The sequence below is a fragment of the Montipora capricornis genome, chromosome 13, assembly GCF_036669925.1.
Source record: "Montipora capricornis isolate CH-2021 chromosome 13, ASM3666992v2, whole genome shotgun sequence".
NCBI classification, from domain to species: domain Eukaryota; kingdom Metazoa; phylum Cnidaria; class Anthozoa; order Scleractinia; family Acroporidae; genus Montipora; species Montipora capricornis.
In genome coordinates, this window is record NC_090895.1 from 6488698 (window position 1) to 6501197 (window position 12500).

Below are 12500 nucleotides of genomic sequence, written 5' to 3' on the forward strand. Positions count from 1 at the left end.
GGGGACGCATGAATACGGAAAACGTACATCAGTGTAAACATACTCTAATTGTTCTCAGTACTTACATTTGTTAAGGGCTTCTATTCCATGAAAACGCTCAAGTTGTTCAGCAAGAATCCTCTAGCTTCAGTTTTACCTTTTCTCTGTTGTCTTTGGAACATAAGTTAATCATATAATTGCCACTTCCCTTCACTCTTGGAATTAAGCATCGATCTTGCTGTTCTTGATGCCTGATACCTACAGCTCACCTAGAGGAGCTAGGTCGGCGTTTACTTCACTTTTCATTTGTTTTTTCGTAAATCTAATTCAGGTAACTTATTTTGCATAATCATCAAATTGTCAGTTGGTACTGTAAAAGCGATGTATTCGAATTAGTACAAGCACAACGAAATATCCACTTAGAAGAAACAAAATGGCGGACCTGATATGCAAATTAGTTTGGATGCAAAGCATTGTGGTTACTATTAGGATCTTGGCAAAGGAAAATGATAAATGGGATTCCGGATCAAATTCACCTTTTATATACGTATTCCTTCATTATTTTCAAAAAATATAAATTGTGATTTTTTTACATACCATTTAAAGAATTGCTTTTTAACTTTCAGCTAATATTGCCTTTACTCCTACTTTTCTCCTAAAAAAAAAATTTTATACACATTTGAATATCATCATTTTTGTCTAAATATCCGGTTTTTTCACGTACTTCCGGTTAGGTGCTTCACTACTTCCGGTCAAAATGGCGGCCATATAAGAAATCGATCCAAAATACCGGTTTAACAGGAAAAATTACGATGGCACCATATCACATATTAATCCTCATGTTTTTCCCTATATGTCCTGAAAACTTGGTGCTTTTAACAGAAAGTGAATAATTATTCGGCCCCTGATCTGCACATAAATTATCTGCCCTACTATTAAGGTCCTTTATAAATCAGCAATCAGGTAGCTAGAATCTCAATCTGCATTACACTGTAGTACCTCACATTTTCATAATAAAAACATTCAGTCGCTCTTGTACATTGACATTATTCTTAAATATTAAATATTTCCTTTCGTAATCTTTGTCGTTGTTAATACATTAATTAACTATAATTTCATCTTTGCTCCACCCAACTCGATTAGCAATATAATAGACATTGTTGTTGTTGTTGTAACATTGAGCGTGAAGCACTAGGTCTGGTATGGAAACTTGAGAGATTCCACAATTTTATTTCCGGAACACAGTGCACTATTCAGTTGCCCAGCAAGACTCAAAAAATGTGTACTAAGAGCACTTAAGTATGATGTAAAAGTCACTTATGTCAAAGGCACTGATGTATCAATTGCAGAATGATGCACTGTCAAGAGTTTCACCTCAACCTGCAGCAGCCAATAGCCAGCTACCACACCTTAACATCCATTATGTCACAAACAAGCTCCCTGCTTCACAAGCGCGACTGCAGCAGATCTGGGATTACCTGTGACCCCACCCTAAACAGATTGAAAGAATTAGGGGATGGCCAGACAAACAAGAGAAATGCCCAGAGTGACTATGACTATTGGAACTTCCGCAAAGAGCTAACTACTGAAGATGGCCTCAAACTGAGGCCCAGCCCAACTGCTTACCGAAAATGGACCACAGTACGGCTCCAAGGAATTCAAAGATTTCATAGAATCCTATGGTAGTGAGCACCTTACCAGTTCTCCCCCATTATCCACAAGCAAACAGGTACCTCTCTGAATGCATGGTACAGACAGTAAACAACGCACTCACAAAGTGTGACAAAGAAGGAGGAGATCCCTGCCTTGCACTGTTTTCATACAGAGCCACATCCATTGACCACCACTTCAAGTCACCGGCAGAGCTACTAACCAATAGAAGGTTCAGAAAACTGTTACTGATGTCCGGCCATGCAAGCCTTACACCTAATTCCGGGCAAGTTAAGGAGCAGTTGAAGAGGCAGCAGGACCGCTATGGTCACTATTATAATCAGAAAGCAGGCCCAACCCTCAAACCACTCCATCCAGGCCATCCAGTCTGGATACTTGACCAGCATACCAAGACCTGGAAACCTGGAAACCGGGAACCGTCCTGAGAGCAGCGAAAGAGAATAGATCGTACATTGTCAAAAACAACACCACAGATGGTGTATACTGATGTGCAAGGTCGCACCTCAGGCCAGACACAACAAGTTCCTGTACACACAGTCCCACACTGTTCCAAGTACTTGTGAAGTCACGAGACCACCATCACCATCCAGGGACATGGAGCCACCAGCAGGTGTAGACGATCAACCAACAGGAGACAGCCCAGAGCCCAGACTTCCTGCAAGGAAGGATCAAGCTGCACCCAGAGACAAGTGGAGGGTAAAGGACCAGATCCGGGTGGACAGTGAAACCACCAGATAAACATTTACAGGAGCCCTGTTGTTTCGCGTTATATAGAGTTAAGGATGGTGCCTACTAATTCAAAGGTGTTTTTGTCACGGTTTATGATTATGCAGGAAATGTAGATCTTCGCAAGTGTTATTAAGACCAAAAAGAAAATTGGGAGTAACCACACGTTTTTCAAAGATAATTGATGAACAATAATTATTTGTAAAAAGCTTATAAATACAGAGCAATGTATGGTGTTCTTATTCAAGTTCAAGCTTAATTATCTCTCAAAAATGTGTGGTTACCCCCAATTTTCTTTTTGGATACCAAGAGTACTTACTTAGATCTACTTTCTCTGGATAGTTTTAAAGCTTGCAAAAATATCACTGTATTACTAAGCATCACTGATAGGAAACCAGAGTATCTCGAGATGCGCAGCATGCATGCGCAGTAACAATAGTAGGCACCATCCCTAAGTTAGGTCGAACTCAACACTTGAAAAGTACTATTGTTCCTTGTTATAGTCAAGTCCTAAGAACAAGGCACGTTACAGTTTTTGCATGAACATTAATTCAGTATCAACTCATTGAAGATTTCTATAACTGTATGCATTGTTGTAAATAGGGGGATGTCACAGTATAGTTACGTGTACTGGCCATGTTGGAGTTGCAATAAATGTGATAGAAAGTAAAACAGCTTAATCTTCCCTTGACTCCATAAAAATTTTAAACCTGGTCCAAACCCAAGGAAGGAATTTCTACCGGCTACACACATAAACTATGAATAAAGACAGTTGCTGTTTGATTCATACAATGTATTTCCATTATAAATGACACTGAGGGAATTAATTTCAAAGTTCCACTGAGAATAATAGAGACCAAGAAGGCACTGAGGTCAGGAGAATGTCTGTGCGAGACGATCACATTCCAGGTGGAACATTTCCTGATCTCCGTTCCCAAGAAAGGAAGTTTACTGTGTTTGTCAAGTTCCATGGTGAAGCTGACCGATGGGTGGCTCTCATTTAGAGAGGAAAGGAATGCTTCAGCTGTTTCGGTGTCAGGCATTATGCTCAATGTGTCATCCAAATAGCGTTTGTAGAACGCGGGTAACTTGCCTTGCCCCTGAAGTCGATCTTTGATACTGCACATGTGTTGGCCATCAGGGGTCCAAGTGGAGAACTCATATCACACCTTGTGGGGTACAGTTGTGTCCAAGAAACGGACGAAATCCTTACATGTAAATTGCAGCTTCTCTTCATTGAATACAATGCCCTTCTACTGGGCTCGCTCCATCAAGCTGGCTAAATTCTTGTCATGTTCCTGCTCTGTGGAACCAAAGATGAAGGTATCATGTGCTATGCCTGTGATGCCACTGAGGCCTTCAAGTGCTGTGTCAAGCTGTTTCTGGAATACATCCTGGGAAACAAAAGGTAGCTGCGTGAATCGGGGGGTACCAAACATAGTACCTGGTAAGGTACGAGCTGGGTTCATCCAGTGGGATGTACCATTACCCTTTCTTAGCATCTACTAGGGTGAAGAACTTGGCATTTTTCAACTGGGTCTCCACATCATCAATTGTCTTGATGTAATGCTGTTCTCTCGATCCATTTATTTAGATCACCTGGGCCTAGGCAGACTCTAAGCTTTGTGATTTCTCCCTTATCGTTTGTTTGTTGACTCTGACAGGACAATGCTATTTACCCAGTCTGTGGGTGTGTCAACCCTGGTAATGACACCTAACTTTAGCATCTTGTCAATCTCTTGTCTATAGAGCTCTTGTAGGTGGACTGGTACTGACCGTGGAGGGTGGACAATAGTCTCTGCTTCCGGTTTTAGGGTTATGTGATATGGTTTCATTTGGAATTCTCCTAATACATCAAAACGATCTTGGAAGTCAGTGGGGAGTTTCTCTTTGGTGAGCGGAGTGTATGATCTGTCACCTGACTGGTTGCTGGGTGGGTGATTGGTTGCTTCTTTGCTCTCCAGTTTCTTTGTAAGGTTGCAGTTAAATTTCACAAGTTCTAAGTCGCTGCAAGTTTTACACCCCAACATTGGTGGGCTAAGGACTTTGGTAACTTCAAAGGTGACTACCCTTGCATCTACTTTGTGGTGTGTATACAACTGACAAGAGTCAAGGTTGTCTATATTGTGTCCTCCATAAGTGGGGAAATTACTTTTAGCCCTGCACCTGTGTGAATTTTGCATTTGATTGGTGTAGTGTGTCTGTGGTATGGTTTAGCAGTGAACTGCATTTCAATCAGTGCTTTGGTTTGGTCATGGTGTGACTGCATGTTGTCAATTTCACCCGTGCAATTGTTTGTCTGCGAACAGTGTTCTGCAGGTAATGCTCCTAAGAAGATATTTTCATTAGGGTCAGATTCCCCTGGGTCGTTGCTTTCACCATGGAGTGCATTTACACCTGAGGGTTTCATTTTCAAGCACATAACTTTATGTTGGTAGTGTCCAACTTTATGACAGTTAGAGCACTTTGAATTGTTTCCTGGACATTTCCGCTTGTTATCATGGGGTGCACCACCACATCTCCCACACCCGGAGTTAGGTTTGTCAGTCAGTTTGTTAGGTTTTTTTTCCTTGTGACCTCCTCACCCCTTTCCAGATTTTCTTTTTGGCTGGGTTTTGCCCTTGCTGAAATCTTTTTGTCAAGGAGATTAACTTGATTGTAGTTTGTCATGGCAGCTAATTGCATGATAGTTGCTTCTTATGTGTGTACAATTTGTCTAGCTTTCTGAAGGGTTAGCTTGTTTCCTTCTGGAATACACTTCTTTCCTACATTGTCTTAGTCTAGTCCATCACAAGTTCATCACGCAACAATTCATCATGCATGTCAGCTGGGTAACCACTATTTTGAACCAGCAGTTTTGTTTCTGTGAGAAATTCATCTAGGTGTTAGTTTTGTTTCAAGCTTCGAAGGTAAAAGCAATTCAATATGGGCTTTCACATGTTCTTCCAGTCGTTTCCAATCTTTAGCTGAGCTTTTTGGCTCCTCTTCGGAAAGTCCCATGTGTTGTACAGATCTAATCCATAATCTCCCATCCAAAGGAGTAAATATTTGCATTTCTGTTCATTAGTCCTCCATTTTAGAGGGCCTTCGAAGAGTAATTCGCACTTTTGCTTCAAGCCTTTAATCCTTTGTGCCAAGTAGGGACCCGGAGTCCAATCGATTTTCGGTAATTCAAAACCAATTAAGTCGTTCATTTCTCCTTGCTTTAATCCAGCTTGTCGCTAGGTCAATAAAAGGTAACTTACAGTTCGTTGCTTGCGAGACTTCGGACCTTCTAGTCACATCCTGCTTCTGCCAACCATGTTTTACTTTCTTTCACATTTGTTACAACTCTAACATGGCCGCTAAACGTGGAGCCCACTACTTAGCGTAATGAACAGGTGACACGTAACGCGTGGCCTACTGTATACTGTGACATAAGCTAGGTCAACTACTACTTTTCTTTACTCCAAAAATAGCACTGTCTTCACTGCTTTTAAGATAAGATTCTTAGGGATAGCATGAGTGACTTGATACAGAAATCATCGAACAAGTGGGTCTGTGTTGAATCATACATGCACACATACTTTGGTTGAATTAATTAAGCATCAAAGGATGTTGAAATTGGCCATTAATGCCCATAATGTTTCTAGTGGCTGAATGCGTTTTACTGTGTTCCACTCATTGTTAATGGAAGGCTTAGCTTCCAGCAATTGACATCTCTTGTTCTAAACAAAATCATGTCCCCATGATCATTGTGATTTAGGGAAATTCAGATTCCAGAGCTGCTAGAGTGACTCGTTGTTGTTTTTGCTGTTGTGGGCAGACAGTGAAAACTTATGTGACTTTTGAATGACTACAATAGGTTAGCGCATACTGAAAAAGAACCTTGCATCATACAGTATTTTGGTCAATTTTAGCCCCAAGCATGATTTCAAAAGAGCTTTCTGTGTGAAAGATACATTTATCATGCCTAATTGAGTTCATCTTTCCTTCTTAATTTAAGTTTCTCCCTAATTGACTTATCTACTGTCTCATTAGATTATGAGTGATATTTTATTTGACTGCTACCTCATAGAGGCAAGGCCACTTTGTCATAACTTTGAAAAACGGATGTCCGCATCGTTGTCATTGCCGACACGTTTGCTCAAAAATAATTTTAGGTCTTTTCCACCACCATTAAACAAGGCTGCTGCCTAAGAAAATTTTAAAGAGGCCCTCAGAGCTAAACGCTGAGAACTTAGGAGCCCAACATATGAAGTGAAAGGTGTTGCTGTGAAAAATTAAGGCGCCCAGAGCTATTCTTTGGGAGCCCCAGGCTACCGGGCTCCTGTTAGGCAACAGCCTTGATTAAAAGTATACAGAAAGAATAATATTTAAGTGTTTACTTCCTAATTATGGCACTTTTTATATTTTGTTGATGTTGTTTATGTGGTTGTTGAATATCAATTAGTTCATAGTGCTCAATATTATTTATGGTAAATGAAGAAGGAAAGTCTGTTTGTTGAAGTTTCTTGATCATGTCTTAATTTCACAGGTCCACCAAACATCACTGGCATCTCTGCTAATCAAACAGTGAATGAGGGAAATGACTTAACACTTAACTGCACGGCCGTTGGTAATCCAGTTCCAAACATCACTTGGACAAGGCTATTGGATAACAGAGTTGTCACTATGCCCCTCACTAACATCACAAGGCAACATGAAGGTGGCTACAGGTGCACTGCCAATAATAGCATTGGAAAACCAGTTTCCAAAGATGTCTTCATCACAGTACATTGTGAGTGTTAACTTAAATAACTTTTATATTTTATCCATTGGCGACAATTTTCAATAAGGGATTATGCTTAAAGAAGAATGTCAGCCTGTGCATCCATGATCGCTGGGACCTCTTGCCAGGATCAAACAATATTATTCTTTTAATGCTGTTGATATTATCATTTAATTATTAACACCACCTTAAGCACCTAAACAACTGCCCATTGCCCCAATGTTAGGAACCGTATGTAGCTATTACAATATCTGGGATTGGCTCAGAAAACAATGGACCTCAAAAAATGACCAATCAACCATGGACCCTAACCCTAAAAACAATAGAACTGCTTCCTAAAGGGATCTAATGAAATTAGAGGTTGTAAAGAGCTGCATTCTATATGTATCTTGAATTGTATGCACCCTAAAAAGCTAATATTGTCAGGGGGAGTGGGGGAGAGGCCTTGCCAAGTTAAAAGGGAAGGTTATTAGGTGATGGCTGATTGGGACTGTGCATGCATGCTAAAAAAGTGCTGGTGTTGATCCAACACCTTTAACCAAAATTGTAGATACAGTGCCTGGTACCTGAGAGTAACCATTGGCAACAGAATGTGCCTTGAACTTTTCTTCCCTGTTGGGGCCTGGTTTTATTCAGTATTTCATAGACCTATTTGTCCCCTTCTATTAAAAGTTGTAACATCTTGCCCTGCACGGAAGTGTCACATTCAGGCCTACAGTGTACCTCCTGTCATTATTTTCATGCTTTCAACAACATTTACTAGTTTGAACACATAATTCATTTTGCAGTAGCCTAGTATTTTGTGCCACACACTGTATCTTGGCAATGTGCTCCACTACTAGGCACTGGAAAGTTGAGAAAATACAGCTTGCCAAGTTTCTTTGTGGATGCTTTTGTGTCATCTGGTGCACTCTGAGCTCAGTGGGATTTGGTGTCAAAAAAACAGTAAATACCCTATCAATTGCTCCTTGAACAGAAAATAATTATGTTGTACTTAATTGTAACCAGGTATACTATATCATTTATGTATAACATGGAATATTACTTATGTGTACACCACAATACAGTATACTATTTATTTGTTCCACCCATGAGGGTTTTTGGAACTTCTCAATAGGGCTTTGTACTATTACTGAAAATAGATTGCGTTGTATGAAACCCCCCCCCCCCCCCCCTTCCTCATAGACTGAGACAAACATTGCGATCTGCTAATTAAACACAAGTGTATGTGCAAGTGCACCGATAGTGAAGGGAAAAAGCAGAAAAGATTGCTTTGGTCTGGATTAATTGCAAGCTGATACCATTCCATGACAAGGTGAAGGTCCTAGGAAACCCTTGTTACACTATATTGTACAAGCCGCAAGCCCAATTTTAGTGCACGCACCGGGGGTCCTCTGTCACCATAGAAATGTCAATGCCATTGACTTAAGTTTTATGTAGGTGTCAGTTGGGAAATTGAATTAACACTTTCCATTGCATACCTCTAACCTCAATGATGATAGGTTTCTGTCAGCTCCAATTGAGTGCTGGCATTTTTGACACACAAGATAACAGATCATAAGAGTTAATATCCAGCAAATATCTTAGATATTAATTGGATCAGACCAATTTTGGCGAGGGTTTGTTTGCGAGACAGATACGTTTTTCAGAACTGTCGAGATGTTTGGCGCTCGTGACGATGTTTCGTCCTTTGGGTTGGTATTCGTGTTTACTTGCCTTGTCTCGACTAAAAGACAACTTGGTTCACGCTGAAGGATCTTGGTTCACGCTGAAGGATCGACTGTGTAGAAAGTTTTCACGAAGGTTTAAGGAAAAAGTGGTACTACGACCAAAAAAACAATTCTTTTTTTTCTTTGGATTTCAAAACTATGTTAACTAAACACTAACTGACCCAAGTTTTAAGTTCTGATTTTAAAAAGACACCTTTTTATTTTAACTGGAATTTTCTTATTTATTGGTCCGCCATTACTAACTTTAAAATCTTGAGAGAGCTGAGTCGAGGAGAAAATGATGTCAAAGACTCAATAGTTTAAGAATGCAATGCATGTGTACGCGGCCGAATTAATATGCAGCACGGGAGTTTTGGGCTTTCAGACTTTTAAACCCGTGTTTTGCATATGTAATAAATTGCGTTTACACGCTGAAATTTTAAGCTAGTGAGTAAATGAGGTCAAATTCTCTAGATCCAACCCTCTGAGGTCCAATCGGCCAGTTTTGAACGTGAGTAATAGCGGACCGTGAAATCCAAAACTTACACTCAAAATAAACAGCCTTTGGATAAAACTCAAAGCTCAAAATTTTGCCAGTTAGGTGTTAAGCAAACACGCTTTGAAAATCTGAAGAAAAAAAGGAAATGATTTTTTGATCATAGTACCACTTTAAGGAAATGTTAGTTTCACAGTCTTCCCGAATGGGATCAAGTGGTGGCATATTAAAGATGTCCACGATCGATGGTAATTGCAGTCTAGCATCCCCTGAATGGTTTCATAGAGGAACCAAGTGTTTTGAATTCTTTACGTCGGCAGTAGCTTAATTGCCATATCGGCTGAAAATTTGACGAGGAAAAACCCAGCCGTAAGTTTATATTCTTGAAGTTAAATGCTTTTTCCTCGTAGTGAGTGAAATCAACAATCACGATAGAAGTTTGTGCTTTTCTCATGTAAACGCCTTTGAAATTCTTGAAACAGTCATTGGGAATGAGGAAATCCACGACATATCTTCCAGTTTACAGCAAAGGAACAACCGGTCGAGGATAAGGATCGATTGAAAGCGACAAATATTCTTTGAAAGCAGACAGCCTGCCAAATATACAGAAAGCTCGCCAAAAATGCTGAACTGAGACCGCCTAAATTTTCTGATGGTAATTCTCCTTTGAATTTATTTTCTTGATGATTTTAGTCTCTTCTCTCCCTCTAGATTACAGCCCTTGGAGGTGTAGTTCTTTATTCAAGCATTTCCTTCCTTTATCATTTTAGTCTTTTCTCTTCCTCTGGCTTACAGGTGGCACGCCCAAGCCTTGGAGGTCAAGTTATTTATTTAAGATAATCATGATCACTTAACTTGGATGACTAACAAATTACAGTTGAGTGTCATTTGTTAAGAACTTTGCGAGTACCCATTTTGAATTTCTCACGAATAGTGAGTAATAGCAAAAATGCGACATACTACTACCTTATGAAAACCAAAATATGTTCGCTCTGTCCGCCATTTGTTTTGCAATTTGTTTCACTGGGAAAGTTCTCAATGTCGAAAAACCTCTGCAATTTTGTCTTGCAACGCAATGTCTTCATAACGGCAACCAGCTGGGAACGTTATGATTTTCTCTTTGTTTTTAAAGCGGCATTTCTGCTCGGAAAATCTCACATCTAAGAATACGCAAAAATCATGTATATGTGTTCTCTAAGCTACAGACTAATTTAAGTTTCCTAGTACACCTAGGGTCTTATTATAGTAACAAATTTCGTTATTTTATTTATCTATATATGTAAATATTTGTTAGCCACTATCATCTTCTGTAAATGTGAATTATAGATATTACCCACCCAGGGGTAGCCATTAACCCCATCACTTAACGGCTACCTTTCCCGATTAAGAGGTAGCCACTAAATCAATGAATTAACGGCTACGTTTCCATCGATATATAATAGGTGGACAAAGAGGTAGCCACTAACCCCATGACTTAACGGCTACCTTTCCATCGATGTATAGTAGGTGGACTAAGAGGTAGCCACTAACCCCATGACTTAACAGCTACTTTTCCATCGATATAATTATAATAGGTGGACTAAGAGGTAGCCACTAAATCAATGAGTTAACGGCTACCTTTCCATCAATACATAATATGTGGACTAAGAGGTAGCCACTAACCCCATGACAGTGATATAATTATAATATGTGGACTAACAAGTAGCCACTAAATCAATGAGTTAACGGCTACCTTTGGATCGGAATATATATTGCAGACCTAGGGGTAGCCACTAACAAAGGTCACGGCTCTTTGATTAAGATGAAGTGAAATCTTGCCGCATTGTAGGTGTACCGGCATTTACATAACGGCGAGATTTGTGATACCTTTGGATAGGAATATATATTGCAGACCTAGGGGTAGCCGCTAACAAAATAATGTAAGAACGGTTGCCTTTTGATTGAATAGCTATAGTTTGTGTGCCTAGATACCTAGATAGGGCTTCTCGTACCCCCCTTTTGCGCTATGATCATGGCTGTAAATTTAAGACAAAAAATGATCGGAACCCCCTTTCAGAATTCCGCGGGACGAGATCTTCGGTTTTGAAGAAAAGGAAAAGAAAACTAATTTTAATCAGCATCGTGCGCTATCGAGGGTTACAATATTATAAGGATGCGTATATATAATTTATATTGATATCCTTGATGATCGAGTGGTTAAGCTAGTAACAACACTACAGTATTGGATGAAGTATGTAACATGTTAAACAACTATTAACTTCAATATCCATTTTTAATTCGATTACCTTATTTTTAGCAAGCGAGATTTGTAATCCCCTCCTAGAAAAGCTAGCTACGTTTTGCGCTAAGAATATTGAAAATTTATTCTCAGAATCAAGGAAAAGCCATTATTGAGCGCCTAAATTAGAAAAAGGTTTTCGAGGGAGCTCAAAACTCTGACTAGAGGTAGCATTGTTTTTTGGACAGGTTTACCTTTCGACGCTGACAATTTTCACCAATGTGTAGGGGTAATGGCGTCTAGAATATCAACATAGGCAATAAGCGAAATTGACAAAACATTCCACAATTTAAATACAGACTTGGCGCGTTTTAAGAGCATAAACAATCTCAGCCATAGATTACGAATTGACCTTTTCTCTCTTTCCAATTCAGTTAGGGGCAGATTTAGCGAATGCAGATACTGCAAACGATCCTCACCGCTACGACAAAGCACTGCCACATTGGTGAGGAAAAATTGATTATGAGAGTTCAGTTCAGTTGCAGATTTTCATCGCATTTTTAGGAACATCAGGAAAAGAGCATCAATATCAGCATCTAGAGTGTTGCTGCCTGTCATTTCTTTGTTAGACGATAAGTGTGCCCACGTAGAACTAGATTTCTGTGAAGAATGAATGGTGTATGAGGGATGCAGTTGATCGTCACTCACATCGTGTTACTTCAAACGTATGCAAGGGACCTCTCTACATTCAAATGTACATATTTACAAATGGTATCATTGTATTTACACTTTTTACAAGAGGACTTATTCGCTAATCCTGACATCGGAGCAGTTCACGGACGGTAGCCAGTCTTTATATTCCACCTCTACCATTGAATTTATTAATCCTTTACCTCTCCGTCGCGCTCTCTTGGCTGTCTTGATGTCTTTAGCTTTGTCTGGTGGGCCATT

The 12500-nt window shown here is 39.8% G+C and overlaps 1 protein-coding gene across 3 annotated transcripts in view; it reads left to right on the plus strand.

Annotated features, from left to right (window-relative positions):
- The window catches only part of LOC138029740 (neural cell adhesion molecule 2-like), a 99269-nt gene that overhangs the window by 56715 nt on the left and 30054 nt on the right, over positions 1-12500 (plus strand). For all 3 annotated transcript variants that reach the window (XM_068877514.1, XM_068877515.1, XM_068877516.1), the window contains exon 3: positions 6893-7135. In XM_068877514.1, coding sequence (XP_068733615.1) covers positions 6893-7135 — 243 coding nt within the window. The remainder of the gene's footprint in view (positions 1-6892; positions 7136-12500) is intronic.